The sequence below is a fragment of the Microtus pennsylvanicus genome, chromosome 6 (genome assembly GCF_037038515.1).
Source record: "Microtus pennsylvanicus isolate mMicPen1 chromosome 6, mMicPen1.hap1, whole genome shotgun sequence".
Taxonomy (NCBI): Eukaryota; Metazoa; Chordata; class Mammalia; order Rodentia; family Cricetidae; genus Microtus; species Microtus pennsylvanicus.
In genome coordinates this window covers 78,996,885-79,021,749 of record NC_134584.1, presented here as the reverse complement: position 1 = coordinate 79,021,749, position 24,865 = coordinate 78,996,885, and the positions used below count along the sequence as shown (strand labels likewise).

The 24,865-nt window shown below is 43.0% G+C and overlaps 1 protein-coding gene across 1 annotated transcript in view; it reads right to left on the bottom strand.

Moving 5' to 3' along the window:
- Ttc29 (tetratricopeptide repeat domain 29) overlaps window positions 1-24,865 on the bottom strand; it is a 179,715-nt gene that overhangs the window by 96,554 nt on the left and 58,296 nt on the right. Inside the window, exons 6-7 of the mRNA XM_075977998.1 lie at window positions 7,220-7,432; window positions 4,302-4,387 (exon numbers count right to left, since the gene is read on the bottom strand). Coding sequence (XP_075834113.1) covers window positions 4,302-4,387; window positions 7,220-7,432 — 299 coding nt within the window. The remainder of the gene's footprint in view (window positions 1-4,301; window positions 4,388-7,219; window positions 7,433-24,865) is intronic.

Here is a 24,865-nt window from a genome sequence, read left to right as displayed (position 1 = left end):
CTTATGCTCCTGCAAGGGATGTGAAGCAATTGAGATGATAAGTTTGAGGAATTGGCCCGAGGTTTTCCAGATGACAAGCTGTGAACTTGAGATTCACATTTACTTCCAGAAAATAACACTGTCTAAAAGAGTAGAAGTTTCCAGGATTTTCCATTTGGATGTCAAAGATAAGTTCTGTGATCCATTTTTACTGGACTATCTTTTACCACTGACATCATAGGGTACACTAGAATCCCCCGCTTCACACAGTCATTCTATAGGTAATTAGTCACGTCTGATCAGCCTGTTTGTTGCCCATGGTGTTAGTTAGCGTTTTTTCATGACTGTGACAAAATGCCTGAGGAAAACAAACCAGGGAAGAAGGGTGTCTTTGGATCATGCGTTCAGAGATCTCAGTCTATGGCACTTGGCGCCATTGTTGCTGGGGTTGTGCACGGAGAGGCAGAGATCTCAGTTTATGGCATTGGCGCCATTGTTGCTGGGGTTGTGCACAGAGAGGCAGAGCACCACAGTAGAGGGACTGTGGCAAAGTGACTCACCTCATCTCAACAGTAGGCAGAGACTGCGATGGAGCCCAGGACACAACAAAGCAGGAAATGGGCTTGAAGAACACACTTCCACATCTTAAGACACCTACTTCTTTTTTTTTAAGTTTCTCACACTATTTTAATATTATAAGAAATCACTGAGATTAAAACTTAAAGTTGATCTCCTTACCTATTCACAAAGGAAATGCTAAAGAATAATAGAGCTGCCCTTTCCAAAACCAAATCCTTAGATTATCTGGTATCAAAGGGCATAAGAGATAAGTAGGCACCTACTTCTGTGTCATACACACACACACACACACACACACACACACATACACACATACACACACACACATACACATATACACACACATATTCTATGTCCCTATGTATGGGTACATGTGCCAGAACACGCATGTGAAACTCAAGGACAACTTGTGGAAGCCAGGTATTTCCTACCCTGTGGATTTTAGGGTCTTCAGGTTTGGCAGCAGCAAGTGCCTTTGCCATTCAAGCCATCTTGTTGGTCCCTAGTTGTTGTTATTGTTGTTAAAGTTTTCTTTTTTCCTTTGATGTTGTTTTGAAACAAGGCCATACTTTGTAATCCAGGCTGGCCTGGAACTCATGGCAATCTCCGGCCTTAGAATTTCAAGTATAGACATTAAAAGGGTGAGAATTTCAAGTATTAGCATTACAAGGGTTAGTCTCTTAGTTAGGGTTGCTGTTGCTATGATGAAACACCATGACCAAAAGCAACTTTGGGAGGAAAGGGTTTATTTGGCTTGTATTTCCATTATTACTGTCAGTTATTGAAGAAAGTCAGGAAAGGAACTTACGCAGGGTGGGAACCAGGAAGCAGAAGCTGATGCAGAAGCCATGGAAGGTGCTGCTAACTGGCTTTCTTTACATGACTTGCTCAGCCTACTTTCTTATAGAACCCAGGATGACCAGTCCAAGGGTGGCCCCACTCACAATGGCCTGGGCCCTTCCACATCAACCACTAATTACAAAAATGTCCTACAGGCTTACCTACAACCAGATTTTATGGAGGCATTTTCTCAATTGAGGTTTCCTTCTCTGAGATGACTTTTGCTTGTGTCAAGTTGACATAAAGCTATACAGCATGATGAGCTACCGTGACGGATTCAATCTGTTTCATCGAAGTTCCTATCTGTAAAGTCTCTGTTTGTAAGCATTCAGGCACTACACTGGCCCACCCTTGGGGTCTTCAACTGCAGTCACTAAGAGCACTCTTTGTGCATATGCACTGGAGTCTCTAAGGGCACTGATAGAATACATCATCAAGCACATGCACCAAAGCCCTTCATAAAAAGCAGGCCCCTCCTGTGTCTCCCTCTCTTTTCCACCACTTCCATTCCAGAGGTCTCTTCTGTCACTCTCTCCCTTCCCTTTCCCTCTCCCAACAAACCTCCCCCGTGAGTCCTGTTGTGTGGTGTAACTTTCCTTCTCCCACCACGCCACACTGCAGAACAGCAGCACTGCTGCCTCCCGAGTCTGCCACCAGATCATCAAATCCATAACAAGATTTAGTCTGTCAGTGAGGGAAGTCTATTCATGGCCCCTTCACATACTAAAGCCTCATCTTGGAACACTGCACTGGGGACCAAAACATAGGATCTTTTAAGGGGTTATTTCATAGTTAAACCATAACACACATAATTTATAATCAAAATTTATTGAAAATAACCTTCTAGGATGTTAAAGCACTCATGGTCCAGCTCTTTTTAAATGAAGCATATTTATAATTACATATGAAATTTCCAAGAGAGCAGATCTTGAGTCTTCTCAGGAAATAAGGCAAGTTATAAAATGCTAGGCAATCTCTTTCCAGCCTACATGCAGTTCAAAATGGCATGTTGCATGTTTGCCTCCTAAATACACACATTTATCTGTTAACCATCCTGTGGTGAACCTGTAATAATGAAGTGAAGTTCGCCTGAAGTAGTGTGAAAGAAGTTCACGGAAGGCACAGAGCTGTGTGTGGAAAATGCCAGGCTTCAAACATAACGAAAGGAAACACATCTCCACCCCCTTATCTGTGTCCCACACACTGAGTGTTTTAGAAAGATAAGTCCTAAATTTGTAACTGTATTTGAGGAAAAGAATTGTGGAGCTAAATGTGGGGATGGAAGGGAGCTTTCTGTTGTAAACGCTACTGTGTTACTTGAAGTTACCTTGCTATAGACATGGAGCAAAGGGGTGGATGGGGGAGGGATAAAGAAGGAGGGAATGAGAATCTATGAGTTAGTTTTCACCTAATTTAATTTTTATTCTACTTTTGTTCCCCTCCTTTTGTTTCTGTTTTGAGATATTCTTGGTGTATAACTCAGGCTGCTCTCCCCAACGCAAATAATCCTCCAACTTCAGTTTCCTGAGACTGGCCTATGCCATCTTGTTTTACAGTTTTTAGCTTCATCTCTTAATACATTTTGTCGTCCCTCAAACAATTCATTGCTTCCCAAACAAAGCATACCAGTGTGTGTGTGTGTGTGTATGTGTGTGTGTGTGTATGACTGTATTTATGTGCACTCTTCCATCATTATCTTTGTGTATTTTCTACAAATAGAACTCCCCTCCCCCACCCCCACACACCACTGTTCTGTCTAACGTCCCGGCTTTCAGGGTTGGAAACCGCCTCCTCTTCTGTCTTCATGAAGCAGCTCTAAGCTTATGCTCTGAACTGTGGTCTTGCTTCTCAGTTGGCCACATTGCATTAGCTCCTGCAGGAACACATGCGTCTTCTCGGCTGGCCACAATGCATTAGCTCCTGCAGGAACACATGCATCTTCTCGGCTGGCCACATTGCATTAGTTCCTGCAAAAATGCATGCGTCTTCTCGGCTGGCCACATTGCATAGCTCCTGCAGAAATGCATGCTCTTGATGGTTTCTCTGCTCTCCAAGCACCAGAACAGAGCTTTGCCAAACATTTGTCACTGACCACAAAATTGGAACGGAAGAGTCATCTAGGAAAAGTTGTGCTTTCTATGATGACCAGTTTCAAGGGAGCTAGAAAATGACATGTGACCCAAATATACAAATCCTGCTTAACATAAAGATCTAAAGGAGTCAATGAGATTCCAAAGCTCTGCATTAAACCGGTATTATACAAAGTAAGGTAAGTGCATGGGATGTAAATGGTTAAAAAGCTATGTTTGGTAAGTATTGCAGATAGCACGAGGAAGACTTAATTATAATAAAGAAAGCACGGCTCTTCCTGTCTGTGTCCCATTCAAACAGAGCAGGCCAGGGATGAACTATGCAAACACTAAGTCTGTCATGGAGTAAGCTGTGTTGAAGATTGGGACTATCAGCCTCTTGCTGACGCACCCCCAGACCCAGATGAGTGCAAATATCACTCCTGTTTAACAGGCACATATGCTCAAAATGAATTATCCCAATTCACCTCATAAAATCACTGCGCCTTCACTGCTCCATCTTCTTTCATCTGAAACCACTTTCCCTTGCTCTGGACGGAGCAGAGTAGAGGGTCATACTACTCAGTGCATGGGATCTCCCATACCTTACAGCGTTTCATAGTAGTCGACCATAACTCACCTTTGAAGACCAATAGATCCCACTTTTACATCCTTCTAAGAGACTAATATTCAGTTTAGATCTCGATAAATAGGTGCTCTGATGTCAGACCCAAGCCATCTCTTCTGACCTTATGATAGCGTCATGTTATAAAATGACGTTCACTGTGACTTATTATAGCATCATGTTATAAAATGATGTTCACTGTGACTTACCGTGAGAGCAGTTTCATATTCTCCAGCAGCCAAGTGGGCTGAGCCCAGGTAGAGAGCAGCTTCTCCTTCCATGCTCCTGTCATCTCCTGAAGTGGGGAGGTAGAGAAGTCACCATGGTATTTGGGGACAGAGTCACCACACAGACCCAAACCATCGTCAGTCAATACAATGGTCACTCTTTTAAAAGCTTACACACATGGCTGGAGAGATGACTCCGTGGTTGAGTGCACTGGCTGCTCTTCCAGAGGTCCTGAGTTTAAATCCCAGCAACCGCATGGTGGCTCACAACCACTTATAATGGGATCTTCTCACATAAAGTTGTAATGCAGATAGAACGCTCATATACAATAAATAAACATATCTTAAAAAAATCTTGTACATATACCAATGATGTTTGAGACTAACCTTCATTTAAAAAAGGCTGTGTGTGTGTGTGTGTGTGTGTGTGTGTGTGTGTGAGAGAGAGAGAGAGAGAGAGAGAGAGAGAGAGAGAGAGAGAGAGAGAGAGAGAGAGAGAGATTGAGAGAGATTTAGGTAAAACTTATCTGGATCTCAAATGACAGGTTAAGGCATTTTAGCATTATAATTATAAGGAGTTCTCTCTATACACACAGACACACAGCCTACTACATACTTTGCACATGTCATAGACTGTGTAGACCTCCCATTGTCCAGCATGCCTGTGACAGCTTACATGAAACAACCAGCAACACGTAACAGCTTACCTGGTTACACACCCCTGCCAATCCTCTCCGTCTCCAACAGAACATGTGATTAACAAGTTAAGGATGTCAGTCTGGTTATGTTGAGTTCAGCATTCCTGGTACAGGCCAATGCGAGAATGACCAGCAGAGCCTGCTCTGGGATGGAAAGATGCTTTCCTTCTCTACTCACACTTTCTCATTCTTAATTTCTGGGATATATTTGTTTCGCAATAACCCAATTCTTCCCAAAGGCAAGAGTGTGAAGGTGTAATGTGTGGTCCAGTATGGGGCGTGGCATACTGCGGATGCATGCACAGCTTGTTCACCTGACTATGGAAACGTCATGTACGAATATGTATTAGAAAAAATCATTAAAAGTTCTCTTTAAAATAAGAATACTGGGGTTTTTGTTTGGTTGGTTTTTTTTGTTTTGTTTTGTTTTGCTTTCTGCCTTTAGATGTCACTGGTTTTCACACTCATCCAAATTCTGGAAACACAGATGTTGACAAATCCCTGCTGGCGTGTCTCTGCAGTGTATTTAGGTATCTGAATCCTAGGTTCTGGGTTTCAGGAGTTAGCAATCGTCCTTGCTGTGTTCAGTCTCTCTACCCATGAAGTTACTGCTGATGAGGATGTAAGATGCCAAGGCAGACAGACAGCAAATGCCTGGGACAGTACCTGCTTTGTTTTCAAGATATTTCACTGGCTATAGAAAACTATGATATAATGTAGGCAAAAGTTTCTGTCCTGCCCAGTCCCACAGCCATTCAGTCACAAATAAACACACAGAGGTTTATAGTAATTATAAATTGCTTGGCCTATTAGCTCCGATTTAATATTAACTAGCTCTTACACCTTAAATTAACACATAATTCTTATCTATGTTTAGTCACGTGACTTGGTACCTTTTCTCACTAAGGTGTTCTCAGCTTGCTTCCTCTGCGTTGGACTCTCCCCAGAATTCTCCTTGTCTGGTTGCCCTGCCTATACTTCCTGCCTGGCTACTGGCCAATCAATGGGTTCTTTTTTTTCTTGTGATTCTTGTGCAACTTTCTGTGTGATCAAAATTTGCTGTTGACATTGATCCAAGTGCTCAGGATTTGTGTCCCCTTTACTCCCTCTAGAGATGATATAGAGCATCATTTATGCAGAAGCAGTTAATCTGATGGAATTTATCTTTCAGTGATAAGAATTTTATTTAAATATTTCAACTAAGGTTATTTAAATAAAATAACAGAAGAACAAATGAACTCAAATGTTTACTTTTCCTCTAAAATAAATTAAAATCATACCACAATACCAGTCCTGTTTTACCCCAAATAAGCTGCTTAACAAATGAATTCATTAAATATGTCCATGAGTCAATAAACTTTAGTTCAAGACTGTAGCTTCTTTTTCTCCTTCATGGAAAAACTAGTCTATTAGAAAATTACTGTGTGGTGATGTAGTAATGAAAGGGCTATTTTTCTCTGCATGTTATGAATTAAAAGTTTATAAGAAAATGCTTCATTTTCATTATGCTTATACAAATAAAGATGCTATAAAACATTAAGGGTGTGAGCAATTTTCCTAAAAGTATTCTTACTGCTTAGAGTGTGAATGAGAATCACGTGGGCATCCTGGCAGCCTGCAGACGCTGATGCTGCCAGTCTGGGGTGGGGCAGAGTGTGACTTTTATAGCATGCCTCCTGGTGATGTTGATAGCACTAATCCAAAGGCTGAGGTTTGAGAGGGGCAAAGGTCTAAAGACATTATAGTGTTATTTCCTTGTTACTGCTAACTAAATATTTACCGCAGTTTCCCAAGGATCTGACTATAGGGAATTTATAAACAATAAAAGGTTTCTCAGATTGAAAAAAAATTACACAACCTATACACACCCACCCCACCCCGACCACCCCCCACCGCCCCCCATGCACACACATTTACAGATGACCTTGTCTCCTCTTTGTGAATTCCTTGTTTTACAACAGTACCCCCAGTGAATTGTAATTTTGGAAATAAAGCTTTCAAGAAACTAATGGATATCTCATTGTCAGCATTAAGGGCTCTCCTTCTGCCTTACAGCAAAATCTGAAAGCGTATTGATGGCATTTGTCTTTGCATTTCATAGGAAATAATTACCCTAACACTTGACAATTTTTACTCCTCTCTTGGGAGAACCAGTGTCTGTCCATTAAAGAAATCAGTGTGAGAGCACTCTCTTCCACCCACCTTCTTTAGCTATTTCAGAAGCTTTCATTAGAATTTTGATGGCCTGTTTGTATTCTTTGTTTTCCAACATTCTGTCTGAGAGTAATCTGTAGGTCCTCACGAGACTTTCACAGGCGAGCAAGTTGAGATAGTGGCCTGTCGCATCCTTCCATATCCGGCCCTGCGTCAATTCATAGAAGGCTTCATAATGCTGGGCAGCTTCCAGCAGCTCACCTGCAGAATAAGAGCCATTCATAAATAGAAAGCACAGGCCAGAAACGTGTTTGCAAAATTTTGCATGTGTGCTCGAATTACTCATAAAAGGGGAGACACAGGGGATACATGTGTCGACATTGCTCATAAAGGGTAGGAAGAGATGCGGTCAAAGGACTTGAAGTGGAAAAGGATCTCATGGGGCCTCAGATCTCAGCACTGAACTCTGGTGAGACATCTCCAAGGGGGGTGACCTCGGCTGGTAGAAATGACAGCCATTTTGCAAGTCCTGAGACAGCATGAAGATCCATCAGTGTTACGGCCTCACTAAGTTGACTAGTGTCTCAGGCACTGCGTGCATCCTCCGTTTAACTGCAGTGTGATGCCGTGGAATTCGCATGGCTCCATTTTACAGAAAGGAGAGGAGAGGCTCAGCTCAACATTGGGTGTCTAGAGGATGTAGAACTGTGAAGGCTTTCTCCAGAGCCTATGCTTGGCACCATTATTGCTTTCTGGAGGTGATGTCTGACTCACTCTTAGGGAGCATTTAGGCATCGTGAGAGGCGTACACCAGTTACACACTTCAGACGACACAGTGGCTTTTAAGCCTGCTTCCCAGAGACTGAAGGAGTCACCTCCGTCTTCTCCCTAGATCTGGATGATGTCCCGGATGCTATCCTACCAGTCACTCCAGAATGTCTCTTCTCAAATCTCAGAATCTAAATTAGCCTTAAACCATTTCATTCCTTAAAATCTGAGAAAGTCTGTTTTTGGAAGAGCGGTCTGCAGGCCACACTGCAGATGTACTTTAGATGATAATTCCCTTCAGGCACACTCCTGCATGCCAGCAGCACAAGCAGCTGTGGCAGCATCAGGTGACACACAGCACTGCTCTAAGCTAGGCCAACCCACCCAGGCATTTCAACTGCAGCAGCGAAAAGAAGCAAAGGTTCATAATTTGGCTTTACTCCTTTTTTGTTTGTTTGTTTGGTTAGGCTAATTACTACCAAACTCCATGTCTTAGTTTACTATTCTGTCAAACAGGCATGTAGTGAAGCTATTCAGAATTAATTAAAGCACATTTAGTGTATTATGGAGTTAGTGTGTAAAATAAACATAGAAGTGTTAACAGTGGGCATAGTAATAGCATTTCTACAATAACTAACAATCAGTTGCAACATAGTCACTATAGTTATACTTTAATACAGCTTATCCTGCACAATATAAGAATTAGTCTTTCTAACAATACTACCATGACAGTTTAAATTAACTCTCACGGTTCCTACTAGGAACACTACATTTCCTCAAGTTACTTCACTGCATGGTACATGTTGAAGGAGCTGCGGGCTGCGTTCCTGCTGCCGGGCTCCCAGCCGCCAGCTAGCTTATGCCCCAAATAACAACACACAAATTGCATTCATTTAAACACTGCCTGGCCCATCTGCTCTAGCTTCCTACTGGCTAATTCTTACATCTTGACTTCCCATTTCTATTTATGTGTGTAGCACCCCAAGGTGCACTTACCGGGAAGATTTTAGCCTACGTCCATCCTGGGTTGGAGCTTCATCGCATCTGCCCGGGAGAGGGGAGCATGGCGTCTCGCATCTCTGACCTCACTTCCCTTCTTCCCAGCATTCTATTCTGTCTACTCCACCCACCTAAGGGATGGCCTACAAATGGGCCAAGGTAGTTTGTTTATTGACCAATGATCTTCCTCCATCAGGTACAGGCAGGAATGGTGCTGCCTTGACTGATTATATGAGCTGCCAACATTTGTTATACTGACTTTGATATTCAGACTCAGCCAATACACAGACAAACTAGGAGTGTTGGCACACACCTGGATAACCCCAGCACAAACTTGGATAACCCCGGCACTCGGGAAACTGCTGTCTGAGAATCGAATTATAATAGGAGACTATCTTAGGCATCATGGCAAGACAGGGTCTCAAAAAATACATCAAAAATGAGAGTGACATTTCCAAAGACAGGTGAAACAAGTGGAGATTCCCTAGCGATTAAGTGGCAGCAGAATACAGTAAAGTCAGCCAGAAAGAGTCCTTACCTTGTGTGCTGGGTGGGGAGCAAACCAGTGGGCAAGGAATCCTGAAGAGCTGTTTGGAAACCTATCATAAAGCCTTGGAGAAAGGAGAGCACACAGCTGCAAACTGTGTTGCCAAAGAACACTTCATTTCATAGGCTTTACAATGAATGAAATAACCCGAGGATGGAAATGGTCAGAATGGGCTGAGGTCCTGTCTCTGCCTTCCCTGTGAGCCACTCTCCTCTCCTTGCTCCTGACTTTTGAGAGTTGTTAGGTTTCTGGACAACTCACATGTGTAAGGAGGAATAACGCCTGGGAGGCTTTGGGGTACTGGTCACTATGAAAGACCATCTTGGGGTAATTAGAAAGAATCATTTTTGTGTGAATTTAGGGTTTTCTAGAGCTTTGGGGTTAGCATCAGGGGACTGCCTAGTTCAAGACTGTCTAGGAGTCAGGTCTCAGAAGGCTGGGGTTGTGACCTCCATGGAAAAGGGTCTAAGACACTTGGATAAAAGAACCAGGAAGTGGCCTTTCCTGGTGGAGTAAGGCATTGATAACAAAGACTTTCTCCCTTACATATTATCCTTCAAATATCCCCCAACTGGCAAAGAAATGTAATCTCCAAGTTTTCACTGATGAGGAAATGGAGGCTCATAAAGAGTAAATGACTGAAGTCTCTAAACCACATTTAAAACTTTTTTATGGTTAGAGGTTGAATTCCTGGTCACCAAAGCCCTGTATAACCAGTTCTACCACATCAGCTATGGCGTCACAAACTGTCAGAAACCGAAGTTGTCTCCCTTGAAACTGCCGCCGACATCTCCATGAATAACACAATGATTGAGTTAATGCTCCCTGGTCTCTTCTAGACCCCTAATGTGTTCACTCAAGCCAGACCGTCCCTGCAACAGGTACCAAAAAAGGAAGTGACAATCCATCACCTCTTCCTGAAAACCCAGAATTATAATCAGTGCCATTCAAAATCTCTGTTTTCTCCTCAACCATGTGGGGATTCCTTAGGGACACTTTGAAGTCTTTGGAAGTCCCACATGTTGTGACTTCAGCCAACCAGTGATGGCTTCAGTCCCACCTGTCACTGCGTTGGCGCTGCTGAGGTGTGCTCTTGGGGTTCTGATCAGCGCTGCTTCCAGCAGAAGGGTTTGCCTAGGAGGAGAGCCTTCCAGTCCTCCCAGGGAAGGTTTCAGTCCTTACATTTCTTAATGGAAGCAAATAAGGCAGTAAAGATTTGGTTCAAAGGACCACAAGCACACAATGGCTAAAGGCTGGCCAGAACTTGAAAGCACTCTTTATAATACGGTATATACTTGACTTAAAATATTAAAAGGTAAGCGTATGGCATGATAAGAATTTAGTAACTTAAATGTAGTTACTCCCTTGAAGCAAGATCAACAACGGTATTATTTCTGTCCAATCTATCTCCAATAGCAACAAAGACCTAAGCAATTATTTAATGTTATGACTAAGTGTTCTGATGGCCAGTCGAATAGGTATCTATTGAAATATAACACCTACTGCTTTTATCTGAAAACTTACATAATGTTACTAAAGTTTGGCAAAGGCCATAAACAAAACTCCTTTTGACCAAGCTAAGTGCAAACACCAAAGAAGACCGCGAACAGTGCCTTAGTTCCTTTTCTTTGCTGTGGTAAAAGCCATGAGCTCAGCAATTTAGATCAGAAAGAGTTCATCTGGGATTATAGTTTCAGAGGGCAAGAGTCCATTATGGTGGAGTGGAGGCAGCCAGGGCCAGGCATGGTGGCTGGAGCAACTCTTCAGTGATGTACTTCCTCCAACAAACCTACACTGCCCCAAAGCTTCCCCAATGGCGCCATTAATTGGGGACCAAGTGGAAGATATCTCTTTGAAACCCATACAGCTAAATTTTCAAATCTGGCTGATAACATTCTTTATAACTTCCTTGAAGTGTTCATATATAACTCACCCTTCCGTTCCAAATAAAATTTAGCATATCGGGACATGGAGAGATCTTTCTAGACCCCGCCATCAGTCTTAGAACAGTAAGGATGAGTGGGTGATGCAAGAGTCTGAGGTGGTCAAGTGTGGGCATTATTTTCCACGGAGGAACAGGAACAGAGGGAGGGAGAATAGGGTATCACAAAATAAGACTTAGTAGAAAGCTCCTATCTGTTAAAGTCTCCTGAGGGAGGGGAGTTTTGATCACATGGGCAGCAGGATCATCAGCAAATCTTCAGCCCTGTAGCATCAGGGTAGCAGTCAGTGAGAGCACGGCTGAGCTGTGTGCCTGCAGGCCATGGCTCTACGTCATGCAGCGAAGGGCCACACTCCTTCACGTCAGTCAGAGGAGAAAACGGCCGAACTGTCACTGGAGGGATGAAAGGCAGCCATCCTAGACACTGCCGGTGTCCGTTTATTCCCAAACCACAAAGTAGACTGCAAATCACATCTTAGGAGAGCCTTGTGAACAGCCGTGTGAGACAGCAATATCTAGATAGAGACAGAAGGTGGCCCAAACCTCGATTTTATTTCATTTTGCTTTTAACAATTATACGACATCTACATAAGCAATAAAGACTTTGGCATGCATTTATAGTTTTTCACCTCAAGCAAAGCATGCTCCCAAAACAATCACACTCATTGTATCTAAGACTCACACAAACAAGAGATCCACACACTTATTTAAAAACACAAACAAAAGCCAAACAACGCTGCTGTAAACTGCAAAATGCTTGGTAGGATGTTAAGACAAACACAATGTGGAGAAAATACAATTTTATATATTTGGATATTACCCAAATTGTGGCTTTCCCTCTCTGCACACCATCTCTGGAAGTTTATAGATATTTGTTGTCTCACAGCAGATGTCTAGAACAAATATTAAGTAAAGGGAAATGTATATGATCTCCCCCATTTTAGGTTTTTTTTAAAGTAGGAAGATTGACTAGATATTAACACAAATGGGTTTAAATGTGAAGCTGCCATAAAGGCAGGAACATAAATGTAATTCTCCCAGCCGCTATTTTGATGCACATTTTTGATTCCATGAATATTTTATGAAATGGCCCAAACTAAAGCCATATAACATTCCTGCATTACTGATGCTTGCGCCCGTAAGCTACGAACATTAGAGGCATGATTGAATGCATTAAAATGAACTCATTCAGCACTGCATTGATTACTTGAAGGGGGAGGGAAACAAGGGAAAGAACGAAGAAAAAAGAAAGAAAGAAAAAGAAGTTGTTCCACTTCAGGAAAACGGCAGACACTTGGAGTCGGAAAGACAGGGGGGTGAGGCAAGTATGAATACAATAACGTTTAATAAAGTGTTACTCATGCTAGCCTGACATTAATTAGGCAATGTGTTAATTATGTCCAAAGATGGCTGCTGGTATTGTTCAAGTAATTTGAAATGTCACAGCCCTCAGATGCAGAGGCCTGTCCTGCTTTAGATCCATACATCAGCACGTCTGAGAGTAACTATTTTTTTTCTATCAACTTGTACATTTGCCAGTAAAAACAACACTGCAAAAACAATTGCACAAAAATAATTGGACAGGTCCATGAGACCCATTTCCTCAGCGACTTGGGCATATATTGTTAGCGTATTTAGTTCTAAATTGTGTGCATTTGTTGAAGACTTTAGGGAAATATCCCACTTTAGTTTAAAACAACAACCTAAGGAACAATAAAGCTTTATGTATATTGTGTTGTATTTCAGTCTGGAAACACTGGTCCATCTTTGGCATACGTTACTGTCCTATACAATGTAGACACAGAATGTGCTAGAAGCATTAATGAGCAGTAACAAAACAAGAAAAATGCTACCGCCCTGACAAAAAAAAAAGACATTGCTTTCCATTTTGGCTTAACTGCAAAAGCAATTTACATCATCTTTCCATATTTACATTCAATTATGATGATTCTGATGGCGCTACACATGCTGGTTTAGCTGAGGCTCACCATCCTGCCGATGGGAAAGACAGAATTCCATCGTTCATCTCCAGTGTATGCCATGGCAAAATGGAAGGCCATTGACAAAGGTTTGCTTCCACACTCAGTAACAATAACAACCCTAACAACAGGACAGGAAGTGTGCCCTTTCAAGGAGCCACTGTGAGATGCAGGGAGGAAACTTAGCGAGCTGTTTCTTTTCAACAGATTTCAGGTGGGCTTGTGTGTGTGACTGTGCATGTGTGTTTGTGTCTGTGTATGTTTATGTATGTGTATGTGTTTCTCTCTGTGTGTGTACGTGTGTCTCTTTCTGTGTGTATGTACATCTCTGTGTGTGTATACTTGTGTCTCTCTCTGTGTGTACGTGTGTCTCTCTGTGTGTGCATGTATGTCTCTGTATGCATGTATGTATGTCTCTCGGTGTGTGTATGTGCGCCTCTGTGTGTATTTGTGCCTCTCTGTGCTGTATGTGTAAATCTGTTTCTCTCTGTGTGTATGTGTGGGTGTGTGTGTGTTGGAGTCAGAGGGAAATTCACAAGGCCTTTATTATGATGATGATGATCACATCGGATCAGGGTAAAGCCTGCCTTGACCTTCACAGCCCCTAAAGAGGTGTTTGTTGTTAACAGTTGCCGTTTTGATATTTAGGTAGTCCAGGTGTGCTCAGTGCACACATGCCATTGCCAAATGCCAACAGTTGCTGTCTGAGTTTGGGGATAGCTACGGAGTGCCCCACCCCAAAGGTGTGCTTATAAGCTGCTGGCTTTGGGAAAAGAGACCCTTTGGGATTTGTCCTAATCAAAGGATTGATCCCTTGGCAGATCCAAACTATGATAGTATTTGGAAGTTGTGTCTGATTGGAGGAAGAGGCCCCAGGGTCCTGGAAAGACTCATCTTGCCATTGATTCTATTGTTTTCCTCTCTGCTTCCTGGCTTCCATGCAGTGAGCTGCTCAGCTCCTTGCAGCTCTCTCTAACATGAGGTCCTATCTCACTTCCAGCCCAAAGCCAAGAAACTTCTGAAACCACGACCCAAGACAAGCCATTACCCTTTAAATTGTCTCTTCAGTATGTGTCACAGCTGTAATAAGTCTGACTAATACATTTTCTTTGCTCTTAAAAAATGCATAAGTAAGCCAAGCAGTGGTGGTGCACACCTTTAATAGCAACACTCAGGAGGCAGAGACAGGTGGATCTCTGCGAGTTTGAGGCCAGCCTTGTCTACAGAGCAAGTTCCAGGACACCAAGGATTGTTACGCAGAAAAACCCTGTCTTGAAAAGCAGAGAGAGAGAGAGAGAGAGAGAAAGAGAGAGAGAGAGAGAGAGAGAGAGAGAGAGAAAGAGAGAGAGAGAGAGCATAAACTGAAGATATCAGATTGTCTCAAAATTAAAACAATCCCCCCGAAAACATCAAACACTGGGTTCAAGTCCTAGCACCACCAAATCCGGGTGTGATGGTACACAGCTGTAATCCAGCTTTTGGAAGGTGGAGGCACGAGGATCAGGAATTCAAGGTCATCCTTAGCTACATATTGAATTGGGGGCTACCCTGGGCTACATGAGACTCCATCTCTAAGACAAAGGTAAAACATTTGTAAAATTTGTACACATGGAATCAGTATTTCTCATGAAGAAACGTATGGAACATCCAGTTTTCTTTAGATAACATTACTTTACGTTCATGGTTTTATCTTATTTGAAAATCCCTATTATAGTTTTGAGGTCTTCTTAAAATATCAAGCAATAACAACAGAAAAGCCCTAGAAACTTAAGGCAGTATTTTGTGCACACAAGGCCAGTGTGGTACTGGTCACTGAGCTGCGTGCTCGGACACTCACACCTGTCCTTAGGCACACAAGCCTACAGATCAAGGTCCCAGACAGACTTTAGCACTAACGAGGGACCTTCCATTTGTTTTAGCGGCATTGCTCTTACCTGAAATCCACGCTGCTCATGGTTTTAAATAAACTGCATCCGGCCTGCTTTGAATACATTTCTATGAGCAAAGAGAAAGACGTAGGAGACTATCTGCCAGACTCTGCCAGCATGTGAGTGAGGGGAGCAGGCAGAGGCGGGCAGTGAGGAGCAAGAGAGCAAGCTGTTCTCCACATCTTCGTTGGGTGGGTAATGAACATGCTATTTGGGATATTGCAAAGAGAAAATCAATGAACAGACTGAAAACGTTTGATTTAGGTGAGTGTGAAGGAGATAAACCACATAGTTGGCCACTTACTTGCCAGGCACACTAGTAAATAATTCTCATGACAGGTTTTTCCTCCCCTCTTCCCTCCCTTCTTTCCTGCCCTCCCTCCCTCACTCTCTCTCTCTCTCTCTCTCCCCCTCCCTCCTTCCCTCCCTCCCTCCCCCTTCCCTCCCCCACTCCGTCCTCTCCCCTCCCCATGCTCTGGGGTCTTCTGTGTTTTCATGGCTTTGTGACTTCCCCGACTCCTCACTAGCAAACAGACACTTCTGGGGCACTGTCCTCCAAAAGATGTTTAAGATGCAGTTTCAAAAGCAATTTATAGGCAGATGTCTGGATTTGCTTTTTTACTTATCTGGAGGCTGGGCTTGAACCTCCCCTTCCTGTCTCCTCATTTGACCCCGAGGATTAGCATCTATGTGTCCACACCTTGGTCTAGAGCCTTAGTGACTGTCTTGCTTGCTGTTGATGGCAGGGATGGCTGCTGATGGTGCAGAAGAGGGAAGACAGGCCTTGGTTTCAGGTTTGAGCTCCAGCATCAGGACCCAATGACCCTTTCACAAAGCCTACAGAGCTCGCCCTCTGAAACCCTACCCCAGCTCAGCTCAGTTTAGTTGCAGATCTTGTGGAAAAGATGGTGTCAACCCCATGCTGATACCCATACTTCACAGACTCAGTGACTTTTGCTACAAGGTTGTCTGTGTTTTAATTTATTTGTCTATTGTCTGTTTTCCTCTTCCCTTTCCCCTTCCCTCCTCTCTACTCCTCACCCCCACCCGCTCTTTTCTCTTTTCCTTTCTTTGATATGGAAGAGCGTTCCTCAACCCGTTGACTGCTACTGAAGACTCTAATTAGAAAGCATTTGCTCTCCTCTGGTCCTTGGAAGGCACACCTCTCTGCAGACGCAGTTTGGAGCAGTGCTTCTCAGCGGCAGAGGAAACACAGGCCCAGGGCAGTTACCTGCCTCAGAGATGGCTGCAGGCTTGGTGCAGCCAGCCAAGGCCCCTTGCAAAGCCTTCAAACAGAAAGCCCTGCTACAGAGGCAGCAGCACCCCTGAACCAGGCAGGGCTTCCTCTCTGTGCTACTCGTTAAGCAGTAAATAATTAAAACACCCTGAAAAAGACAGGTAAAATACAAGCCACAATGTCAGGAACACAGACATGAAAGAGAAAGGGGAAGAAAATGAACTAAAAAAAAAAAAGCCATGAAATAATTCATTTGAAGCTTTAATAAAGTTTCATTGCTGTCTTGTTTAAAGATATATCAGACTTCAGGGATGTAACCCAATTACATTTTTATTCTAAGTTCCATTCAAAGATCTCGGACTTGGATTCTTTTACACAGATCAAACATGGTATAATTTTCTCTTGGCTATCAATACTTAAAAAGAATCTCTTCATTAAATCCTGGAAGGTCTTCCGCGTGTGTACACAGCGCAGATGGGTGCTAACTGACAGAGCCCGAAAGGGGACAGCCACTCTGTGCAGAAACAGCAGTGGGAGCCCAGGTGCTGTCCTTAGCAAAGGGGACAGCCACTCTGTGCAGAAACAGCAGTGGGAGCCCAGGTAGTGTCCTTAGGAAAGGGGACAGCCACTCTGTGCAGAAACAGCAGTGTGAGCCCAGGTGGTGTCCTTAGGAAAGGGGACAGCCACTCTGTGCAGAAACAGCAGTGTGAGCCCAGGTGCTGTCCTTAGGAAAGTTTGAGTGCGCGAGCTGTGAGGTGCCTCAGTCCAGCAGTATCTGATCACGTGGATCTTGGAAAATGTGATAGGGGTCACACCCACAACTAACTCCTGGGGTTTCCAGCAAAAACGAAGTGTATGACAAAAGAGCTGGCAGTTTTGAGTCTGTCAATGGCACATTCGCCCCAGGGAGGGGTTCTGGACAATCCTGCTCTTGTCTGAGCAATCTTCCTCCCCCACTCTGCCCTCTCCCCTCCCCGTGCTCTGGATCTCCTGTGTTTGCATGGCTTTGTGACTTCTCCCTCCTCCTCACTAGCAAACAGAGACACTTCTGGGGCACTGTCCTCCAAAAGATGTTTAAGATGCAGTTTCAAAAGCGATTTATAGGCAGATGTCTGGATTTGCTTATTTTACTTATCTGGAGGCTGGGCTTGAACCCAGGGCTTCATGCATGCCAGGCAAGCACTCTGACAGCTGAACTACTTCCTGAGTCCTAGGCTTTATTTTTAACTATGAGACAGGAAGGAAAATTCTCCAGGAACCGGCTTAGTTGTACAACAGGTGTGGCTAGGACTCGGCTACACTATCAGGAAAACCCACAAAGAACTTTGCAAGGTGTCCTGGGAGATTGCTTTGTTTCTATTTTTCCCCTCCTTCAGATACCTGAAGTGCCCACGAATACATTTATGTTTTCAAGACTAATGCTTTGAACATAGTAAAAATGACAATCCTGCCAGGAGTAATCTATAGATTTGATACAACTACAATCCCCAACAAAATTCCAAGACAATTATTCATAGACTTGAAAGAACAATCCACAATCTCATATGGAAAAACAAAACATGCGGGATAGCAAAAACAATCCTGAACACTAAAAGAACTTCCAGAGGTACCAGTATCCCGGATTTCAAACTGTAGCACAGAGCTAACGTAATAAAATCTACATGGTGTTGACATAAAAACAGGCAGGAGAATGAGTGGAATAGAATTGAAGACCCAGATGTAAATCCACACACCTATACTTGAGTTTTGATAAAGAAGCCAGAAATACACAATGGCAATAAAAAAAGCATTGTCAACAAACAATGGTTAAAAAAGACAGCATCTTCAACAAATGGTGCTGGCATAACTGGATGTCCGCATGTAGAAGAATGCAAATAGATCCATATTTATCACCCTCCACAAAACCCAAGTCCAAGTGGATCAAAGACCTCTACTAAAGCCAGATACACTAAACCTGATAGAAGAGAAAGTAGGAAATAGCTTTGAATGTATTGGCAGAGGAGACAACTTCCTGAACAACACACCAATAATGGAGACTCTGAGATCAGCCATTGAAAATGGGATCTCATGAAATGGAGGAGCTTCTGTAAGGTAAAGAACAAAACACCAAAATGGTACCCTGCGGAATGGGAAAAGTTATTTGCCATCCCTATGTCTGTCAGAGAGCTAATTTCTAAAATATATAAAGAACTCTAAAAACTAGACATCAAACCCCCAAATAATCCAATTTAAAAATGGGGTACAGTTCTAAACAGAGATTTCTCAACAGAAGAATCTCAAATGACTGAGAAACACTTTAAGGAGATTTTCAACGTCCTTAGCCATCAGAGAAATGCAAATCAAAATGATTCTGAGATTCCATTTGACACCTGTAAGAATGGCCAAGATCAATAGCACAAGTTACAACTCATATTGGAGAGGATGTAGTGTTAAGGGGAATCCTCTTCCATTGCTGGCGGGAGTGCAAATGTGTATTAAAATCACTGTAGCTATTCCTCTCTCTACCCTAAGATCCACCTACAAAGGAACCTCCACCATACCACAAGGACACTTGCACAACTACACTCACAATAGTTTTATTCATGATACCCAGAAACTGCAAATAACCTTGATGTCCCTAAACTGAAGAATGGATAAAAAATGTGGTACAGTAACACAGTTGGAGTATTACTCAGCTGTTAAAATCAATGACATTAGAAAATCTGCAAGCAAATGGATGAAACTAGAAAAAAAATCATTCTGAGTGAGGCATCCCAGATCCAGATTGATATGTACTTACATATAAGTAGATATTAGCTGTTAAGCAAAGGATAATCATTCTGCAATCCATAGACTCAGACAGGTTAAGTAACAAGGAAGGCCGAGTGGGGGTTGGGGGAGGGGAGGGGAGTGGCGTGGGTCCCCAGGGAAGGGAAGATAGAGTAGATTTTGTGGGTGGACTGGGGTGGGTGGGAACAGGAAGGATGAAGTCGGAGAGAGATATACGGAGATTACCAAGGGAGTGTGTATGTGAGAGACAGCTGTAATTAAGGCTGTGTGTGTGTGTGTGTGTGTGTGTGTGTGTGTGTGTGTGTGTGTGTGATGTGGAAACCTAGTACAGTGAAAACTTCCTGAGCCTATGAGGTTGATCCTAGTGAGGACTCCTAGCAACGGAGGATACAGAACCTGAACAGGCATCTTCTGTAACCAGGCAACACTTCCAGTGGTGGGACTGAGACACCAACCCAGCAACAAAACCTTCAATCTACAACCTGTCCTGCCTGCAAGATGTGCTGAGGTAATGGTCACTCAGAACTGTGGGAGTGACTGGTCTAACTTGAGGCTCACATGACAAGAGGGAACTCATGACTAACACTGCCTGGATAGCCAGGAACTGGAAGCTGGATGGCCCAGAGACCTAACCAAACATGACTTGAAAAAAATCAATGAAAATGATTCCTAATGATAGTCTGCTATACTCATAGATGAATGCTTACTCCAATAGTTATCAGAGAGGCTTCCTCCAGTAACTGATGGGAACAGATGCAGACACCCACAGACAAATATTTGGCAGATCTTGAGCAACCCCACAGAAGAGGGTGAGGAAGGATTGTAAGAGCCAGAGGGTCATGGACACCAGGAGAACATAGCCCACAGAATCAACTAAGCAGAGCTCATAGGGGCTCACAGAGACTGAAGCGGCAGTCATGGAGCCTGCAGGGTCTTCAATAGGTCTTCTGCACATACACTGTGGTTGTTCAGCTTGCGGTTTTTGTGGGATCCCTAACGGTGGGAGTGAGGGTGTCTCTGACTCTTTTGCCTGCTCTTGGGATCCTTTTCCTCCTATTGGGTCACCTCATCCAGCCTAGATATAGGGTTTGTGCCTTGTCATGCCATATTCAGTTGATATCCCTGGGAAGTCTCCTCTTTTCTGAAAGGAAACAGGAGGAGTGGATCTGGAGCAGAGGGGAGGTAGAATTGGGGCTGAGAGGAGTGGGCAGAGGGGAGGCTACAGTTGAGATGTATGGTATGGGAGAATAACAAAGAGTAGCTGGACGTTTTGCTCAGAAGGCTCTGCTATTCTAAGTGCCGTTTTCTCTCGCATGGAAGGGAGGTTTCACTGCAATAATTTAAAATTGATGGCCATTTAGATAGAGAATAAAGTCTTTCAAAGCCCCAAATACTCCCACAATGCTTGTCAGCAATCTATTAGCAGCAAATAACGCAGACACTGTTGCTCTCATTACTGTTAGCACGTGAATAAACTGCTAGGATTTAGAGATATGTATCACTCTACTTAATGTGACCAATTCATGCAAGTTTACCAGTGACTTGCCTGATTCTAACCCCCAAAGCCTTGAGTCCCAGGGACTCCGTGTATTTTGGGGAATCTTAGATGGTGCCAATTATCCTATCTATGACCCACGATACAAATGAACTTTGAAACTAGAACTCAACAGAACAGAAAAGTGGCTTCTAGCAAGACACGTGTGTGCAAAAGCAGCAGCAGCAAGACACATGTGTGCAAAAACAGCAGCAGCAAGACACATGTGTACAAAAACATCAGCAGCAAGACACATGTGTACAAAAACAGCAGCAAGACACATGTGTGCAAAAACAGCAGCAGCAAGACACATGTGTACAAAAACATCAGCAAGACACATGTGTACAAAAACATCAGCAAGACACATGTGTACAAAAACAGCAGCAAGACACATGTGTGCAAAAACAGCAGCAGCAAGACACATGTGTACAAAAACATCAGCAAGACACATGTGTGCAAAAACAGCAGCAGCAAGACACATGTGTACAAAAACATCAGCAAGACACATGTGTACAAAAACATCAGCAAGACACATGTGTGCAAAAACAGCAGCAGCAAGACACATGTGTACAAAAACATCAGCAGCAAGACACATGTGTACAAAAACATCAGCAGCAAGACACATGTGTACAAAAACATCAGCAAGACACATATGTGCAAAAACAGCAGCAGCAAGACACATGTGTACAAAAACATCAGCAGCAAGACACATGTGTACAAAAACATCAGCAAGACACATGTGTGCAAAAACATCAGCAAGACACATATGTGCAAAAACAGCAGCAGCAGGACCTGTTACAGGGGAAGGGCCTGCTTGTTTGTCCCATCCACCTGACTAGCTTACACCAGAAATAACCACACAGAAACTGTATTAATTAAAACACTGCTTGGCCATTAGCTCTAACTTTTTATTGGCTAACTCCTACATATTAATTTAACCCATCTCCAATAATCTTTGTATTGCCAAGTGGCAGTGGGTTACCCAGAGATTCTAACTGGCATCCATCTCAGGCAGAGGATCCATGGCTTCTCTGACTCTGCCCTTCTTCCTCCCAGCATTCAGTTCTATTTTCTCCACCTACTTAAGTTCCACCCTATCAACTAGGCCAAGGCAGTTTCTTTATTCATTAACTAATGAAAGCAATACACAAACAGAAGGACCTCCTACACCAAAAACCCATACATGCAAAAACAGCAGCAACCAAGCTGAAACTACTGGGGAAAAAAAAATCTTAAAATATTCCTAGCAACAACATCATTCATCATCAAAATTGACTTATTTTGCTCAAGTTTTATGCTAATCTTTTCTATATGCATTCATTTTTTTACACAGTTGTAAAGAACAATGTAGTTTTCTTCTGATTCTTATCATTTTATAAGGATTCCTTTCCATGCTGTGTGTTTTCATAACAGCATCCTGAAATTATGTATATTACATTCCAAAACCATTTTAGCGAGTCACAATACCACCACCAATACACAGTTACCTTTTCCTTTTTAAATTTTAGAAAGTATTTAATGGAACCTCACAATTATTCCAGTGAGTTTTTAAGCTACTGATTTTCCTGCTAGCCTGCTCTATTTCTTCTCCAGCTATTAGCCTTTCCTATGAAGTTAAACCATCAGAAAATGTTCTTGGGTGATACACTTTTCATGAGGAATACATCTGCCCCCTCTTCCTTACATGTATGTGTGATATGCATATACAAATATAAAGTTTGTATTTATATGCAAAGATAAAGTTTTCATGGATTTCCCCTCCCTGCTGACCTCTGATGACTAATTGTCCCTCCCATGTAGTGTCCTTTGCATTTATCCAGCTAACACAGCACATTTCAGGGCTGTGCAACTCTCTCCACCCCAGACTAGATTCCCCTGTCCTGAGTTACTCCATCCACAGCGAGTAACCAGCTTCCACTGTGTTTCAGAGTAGGACAGGAAACCCTGTCTTCTATAGGAGACAGACAAGTCCTCTTGTTCCCACTGACTGGCTTTCCAGTCTTTCTCCTCTCTCACTTGCTCTCCATCTCTGGAAGGGCTCTATGCTGTACTAATTTTCAGAGAGCTAGCTTTTGTCAAAAAAACCTGCTTTTTAAAAATTCAGATTGTGTAGAAGTGTTGCCAGCATACATGTATCTGTACTACAGGAATGCCGTGCCTGCAGAGGTCGAGGAAGGCATCAATCAATATCTTAGAACTGGAGTTGTAGATGGTTATAAACCACAAGGTAGGTGCTGGGAACCAAACCCAGGTCCTCTGCAAGATCAGTAACTGTTTCTGAGATGGAGCTATCTCTTGAGTCTTTTAAAAGCCACTTTTATAATGTGCCATCTGGATAGTCCAGAGGGTAGCATGCACTGAGGAATGAGAGGGTTTAGCGCTGGTGTCTACTGTGCCATGACATATTTGCTAACACTGCACTGGATTCCTGGGCTGGGGTTGAGCTGAGCACAGAAGCAAGAAGACCAACTGTTTGATTGGTTAACAAATGCAAGATGACTTAAAAAGTGAGATAGAACACTCATATTCTTGCTGGGCAGTGATGGTGCACACCTTTAATCCCAACACTAGGGAGGTAGAGGGCAGTGAATTTCTGTGAGTTCGAGACCAGCCTGGTCTGCGGAGCAAGTTCCAGAACAGTCAGGGCTACACAGAGAAACCCTGTTTTGAAAAAACAAAAACAAACAATAACAACAACCCCCCCTAAACATTTACATTCTTAATTTTATCTGACCCTTCCTTTTTCAGACACCTTTTCTTATTATAATTTTTATAAGTATAGATCAAGGACAAAATAAAACCAAAGGGAGCCTTGCAAGGTGACTGTTGACCGCCTGCACTGGAGGGGACACTGAGCCTTTTAGTGCTGACAGCTCCGGTTGTCAGCTAATATTATTCAAGTTTAAAATTGAAGGCAGCCCTGAGTATGTGGCATGGAGGAACCTTGAGGACATCATCCCGCGATGTGATGAACAGTACAGCAGTCACAGAAGAGCAGAAGCTGCAATTCTGTATACATAAGGAACCAAACCGAACAAATTCCTGGAAGAAAGAGCAGAATGGGGCTGGGGGCAGGATTCAGAGGGTCACCAGCCAAGACAAAGTCTCAGTCCTGGACACTCTGTAGGGCGTTGTGCCTACAGCTTGCGTGTTATTTTATGAACTCTCTTAAGAAACTAGGCCTCATATTTGGTATTAGCTGCAATAAGATAACACCACAAATCCATTTTTGAAAAGGAAAACCTCAAATTCTTGCTATCCTGGTTTATGCATCTTCATAGTGGGAATGGGAGCATCTACCTTGTAAGTGAGGGAAACATGGGTATTTACATACCAATGTCCTTGCTTCTGTCATTTTGTGTATTGACAATACATCTGACTTATTCTGTTTGTTCAAATCTATTCTTTTTTTTATTATCCCAGTGTTTTTATTGATTATCTGAGAATATACTATAATGCATCTTAGTCACCCTTACTTCCCAGTCCTCCCAAGTCTACTCTGCACCCTTCTGGCCTCCCACCAGGAAGAGATTTTTTTTAAAAAAAAAATGCAAGTCCAGTTTATATTGTTTATGTCTCTGGAGCATGGTCAAATTTCCAGAAAAGTGAGTCATTTCCCACTCCCCACCACACCAGTATGCTTCTATTGTAGAGAGGTACACTTCATTATCCTTATCACAAATTTTAAGAGTTCTCTTTAATGGCTTTCTGTCTAGGTTGCTGCTTTTTGGGTGGGGGTAGGGTATGTCACAGAAACTTTCTACATCTCTCCTTCCCAACTAAGAGTTTGCCATCATTCATATCAGAGCAGAAGCAGGTCCCTTGTCTTTATAATTAGCAGGAACAAAGTTCATGGACTTCCACATGGTATCTGGCTGCAGCATGAACCACGAACATCCACCTGGCATCAGGCATCAACACATGCCACAGACCTCAGCATGGTCTCTGGTGGCACAAAGGGCCACAGACACCAGTGCAGTCCCTGGTGACA